General features: G+C 38.4%; 1 protein-coding gene across 1 annotated transcript; it reads left to right on the top strand.

The window, feature by feature from the left end:
- Window positions 1-3,768: 3,768 nt before the first annotated feature.
- LOC102838970 (olfactory receptor 4C46-like) lies at window positions 3,769-4,698 on the top strand. Its single transcript, XM_006865147.1, has one exon. It carries the CDS (start codon window positions 3,769-3,771, stop codon window positions 4,696-4,698), a length of 930 nt encoding a protein of 309 aa, XP_006865209.1.
- The last annotated feature ends 273 nt before the right edge of the window (window positions 4,699-4,971 follow it).

The raw sequence follows: 4,971 nt of genomic DNA, 5'->3' as shown, positions 1-4,971 counted from the left end.
TCTGCTGTGCATGGGGTCGCTATGAGTCGGTTCCGACTCGATGGCACATGACAACAACAACATAGCATGCTTAAATGTTTCTCTGGATTACTGCTCTAGGTGTCAACACTTCCTATGCCCTTGGTGGGCACACAATCATAAGAAATGAAATGAGTAAAGTGCTAATATGAGTCCCCAGCACTGTGCTGGATGTGTTTACATGTGCTCCATCATTACATTCTCATAACAACCACTAAGGTGGACATCATTATCCTCTTTATTAAAAAAAAAAAAAAAAAAGGATATAAAACATCAAGAAATGTATTCCAGATAAAAAGAATTACAAATGAAAGATTCAAGATCAGGGTATTTGCTTTAAAACCAATAAACTTAGCCACTCAGACAGTCATTTGTAACATTATTGAAAACTAGTTTGGGACCTTCCTGTGCAAGGAGAGTGTTGTGGTTGTTAGGTGCCATTGAGTTGGTAACAACTCATAGTGACTTTAAGTACAACAGAATGAAACATTGCCTGGTCCTGGGCCAACCTCACAATTGTTGCTACATTTGAGCCCATTGATGCTGCCACTGTGCCAATCCTTCTCGCTGGGAGTCTTCCTCTTTTTCTCCAGCCCTCCACCTTACCAAACATGATAACCTTCTCCAGTGACTGGTTCTTCCTGATGCTATGTCTGAAGTATGAGAAGTAAGGAGATTAGAGAGGAGATAGCAGGTGCTGAAAGAAACCTGTGACACAATAGTTAAGCGCGGGACTGTTAACTAAATGGTTGGTGGCTAGGACCCAGCATCCATTGGTGGGAGAAAAATTCAGAACATCTGCTGTCACAAGATTAGAACCAAGGAAACCCTACGGGGTAATTATAATGTAGTATACAGCCACTATAGGTCAGAATTGACTCGATGGCACACAGGAACAAATACAACAGCAAGGGTTAAATAAAACCCAAGATGATGATGCCCTTCAATGAAAAAATTATCTTTTCCTTAATATTTTAGAATTCCAAGATGCTATCTATTTATCTGTCTCTCTATATCATATGATCTGCTTTTGAAATTGCTTTGAATATACTAGCCTCTGTCCCTATATTTAGGAAGAGTTCTCAACTTCTCGCATCTTCTGTCTCCTAATGTATAAGCTAAGTGTAAAAGTAATAGTGGTTACAACCTCAAAGGTGTGCAATAACAGTTAAATGACCCGAGTTTATGGAACACTTAGATAATCCAATGTGCTCAGTGACTTCTAGTTACTATCATCATTGCTATTATAGCTAATACATGTCTCTTAGATTATCTTCTTATCTGCAAAATGGGTCAAAATACCAGCCAAATAAATATGTTCTTATAAAAATGAAGTGGAATTGTAAGTACAAATCTCTTGTTACTATACCCCACATATGGTGGCTGTGCCATCAAGGCAATACCAACCCATAGCAAGTCTGTGTAGAGTTTCTGAGGCTATATACCTTCAACAGAGCAGAATGCCTCATTTTACTCCCTGAGAGCCACCCCTAATTGTTGTTGTGGTTGTTGTTGTTAGCTGTTGTTCACTTGATCCTGACTACTATTGACCCTATGTACAACAAAACAAAAAGCAATGCCTGGTCCTGTGTTAACCTCACGCTATTTTTCTTTTTATGTTTAAGCTCATATTTGCAGCCACTGTGTTCATCAGTCTCTTTGAGGGTCTTCCTCTTTTTGCTAATTCTCACTTTATCAAGAATTATGTCACTCTCCAGGGGATTTGCTTCTAACACAGATTTGATTGTTCTTCTAGCAATACATGGTACTAACAATATTCTTCCCCAACACCTTCATTCATATGTGAATGCTAGTAAGTTTGAAACACTGACCTTGTGATTCAGAACCACATTTAGGTAGAGTGCTTTATACCACAGTGCCACACTAGGACAGAAGTCATAACATCCATATCTTTTCAGCTATTATGAAGTGAATTGGGTTTAGACAATAAGAACTTAGAGTTCTTTTATGTAGACTCCTGTGTCCTTTTTATATCTGCATCACCAATGCCCTACTATAAATGTCAACTAATATTAAAAGTCTTGGAGTTCTGGTGTGGTGATGTAGGATAAGCACTGAGCTGCTAACTGCAAGGTCAGCAGTTCAAGCCCACCATCTGCTCCTCAAAATCTCTTTATAGGTTCCTTATGAGTCAGAACTGTCTCCACAGCATTTATCAATGCCAATAAATTGTCTGCTAACGGCTGTTTCTGTATATGGCTTCCACCGTCACTATGAACCTCATTCAAGGTATAATACATTTTTTTTTTACTAGAGTAATATCTCAAGACTCTTCCTTACTCAAATTAATTTGCTTCCTTCCACTCATTCTCAAAATCCTTGCATGGATTTCTATTTCATAAACAATAGAAGAAAAGTTTCTTCACTTTACATCCATGGCTTATCTGTCACTACTTCAAAGTCTACATGACTGATGTCCTGTCCAGTGTATTCACAGAAGTCCCTCATATCTCCATCCTTAACACAATCTTCACAAAGGAAGCCATTTCAGGAATTCAGAACATCACTTCTAAGTATGGATCCAAATGAAAACTAACTAGCAAAGCAAACAAATTGTTGTACACCCAAGTTCATTACAGTAGCATTCAAATTAGGAAAAAGTGGAGGACAAGTGTCCATTAATAGATGAATGAACACATAAAATGTGGGGCATCCATAAAATGGCGTATTGCTCAGCCATAATGACAATCCAAGTCCTGATACACGCTCTAACAATGATGAACCTTGAAAACATAATAAGTAAAATAAGTCAGTCACAAAATGATAAACACTGATCTCACTTACATTAAATATCTAGAATCAGCAAGTTGTATAGAGACCAAAGTTTACAAGTGATTACCAGGAGTTGTCAGAGAGAGAAAGAAAGGTCTCAGTGCTTGGGGAACACTGGGCTTCAGTTAAGGGTGATGGAATGGTATCCTGTGAAGTTGGTTCCAACTCATAGCAACCCCATATAGGGTTCCGAGGGTATAAATCATTATGGGAGCAGAAAGTCTCATCTTTCTCCCATGGAACTGCTGGTAGTTTCCAACTACTAACCTTGAGGTTAGCAGCCTGACTTGTAACCACTACACTACCAGAAAAAATGCATAAGGGAGATGGCATAACTAATTATACACGTGAAGACTGTTGAAATGGAAAATCTTTGGCACATATGTCACTGCTTTTTAGTGCTGCTGAGTCAGGATCAACTCACTGAGAACCTGCATAGGATTTTTGAGGAGTGGGCTTGAAATCATTCCGTTTAGTCTTTGAAAATACTATACAGGCTCGCTATGAGTTGTAACCAGCTCGACAACACTTAACAACAACAACAAAAGCAATAACATATATGTTGTTGTTGTTGTTGTTGTTAAGTGCCGTGGAGTCGGTTCCGACTCATAGCGACCCTACACAGGGTTTCCGAGGCTGTAAATCTTTACCGGAGCAGAACGCCTCATCTTCCTCCCGTGGAACCACTGGTAGTTTCGAACTGCTGAACTTGCGGCTCGCAGCCCAATTCATAACCACTACGCTACAAGAGCTCCTTATATATAGTTTTACTAAAATAAAATTTAAAAAGCCACAGAATCTTTATATCTCAAAAAAAAAAAAACAACAACATAAAATGTACAAATCAATAGAATCAAGTCACATCATTTTTAGAAAGAAAACCCTTAAGAAATTCAAGGTTATAATAATAAAATTTCTTTCTTTTCAGGGAACTCAATTGTTGATCACATGAAATATATGAAGAATAGGAACAACGTGACTGAGTTTATTCTTCTGGGACTTACGCATGATCCAAAGATGCAAAAAATAATATTTGCTGTGTTTTTTATCATCTATATCATCACTGTGGTGGGAAATGTGCTCATTGTGGTCACCATTATTGCCAGCCCATTGGTGGGGTCCCCCATGTACTTTTTCCTGGCTTATCTCTCCTTTCTTGATACTTGCTATTCCTCTGTCACTATCCCTAAAATGATTATTGATTCCATCAGTGAAAGGAAGACCATCCTATTCATTGGATGCATGACTCAAATCTTTGGGGAACATTTCTTTGGCGGTGTTGAGGTCATCCTTCTTACAGTGATGGCTTATGACCGATATGTGGCCATCTGCAAGCCCTTGCACTACACAACCATCATGAACCGCAGAGTGTGCGGTCTGCTAATGGGAGTCTGTTTTCTGGGAGGCTTTCTTCATGCAACCATACAAATCATTTTTGTGTTTCAGTTACCTTTCTGTGGCCCTAACATCATAGATCACTTTATGTGTGATCTGAACCCTTTGCTCAGCCTTGCCTGCACTGATACTCACATTCTTGGGCTCTTTGTTGCAGCCAACAGTGGGTTTATCTGCCTATTAAACTTTCTCATGTTGATGGTCTCCTATGTGGTCATCCTGTACTCCCTGAAGACCCACAGTTTAGAGGGGAGACGCAAAGCCCTCTCAACTTGTATTTCCCACATCACAGTGGTTATATTATATTTTGTACCCTGCATATTTATATACCTGAGACCTGTGGCCACTTTATCTATTGACAAAGCAGTTGCTGTATTCTACACCACCATAACTCCCATGTTAAATCCATTAATCTATACTTTAAGAAATGCCCAGATGAAAATTGCCATTATAAAATTGTGCAGTAAAAAAACTTTTTCAGTTAATAAGTAAGTATTTATAGATCCTAAAATGATTCAACTAAGGAAAATGTCAAAAGAACATTCACAATGATCTCAGAAAGAAATATTTATGGAATAAAATTTTTTAACAATGAATATTATAACTCATTGTTATTATAACTGATTAGCAGTTTTTGTTATGAAGTGTCATTGAGTCAGTGTTGACTCAGAGCAACCCTTTATAGGAGTTCCAAGGAGCAGTTGTTAAGTTTGAACCACAGACCTTGTAGTTCAAACTGATTTTTCAGCCTAGTGCTTTATCCCA

The sequence above is a fragment of the Chrysochloris asiatica genome, unplaced genomic scaffold, assembly GCF_000296735.1.
Source record: "Chrysochloris asiatica unplaced genomic scaffold, ChrAsi1.0 scaffold00075, whole genome shotgun sequence".
NCBI lineage: Eukaryota > Metazoa > Chordata > Mammalia > Afrosoricida > Chrysochloridae > Chrysochloris > Chrysochloris asiatica.
Note: the sequence above shows the minus strand (reverse complement) of the source record. Positions and strands in the feature narration are given on the sequence as shown.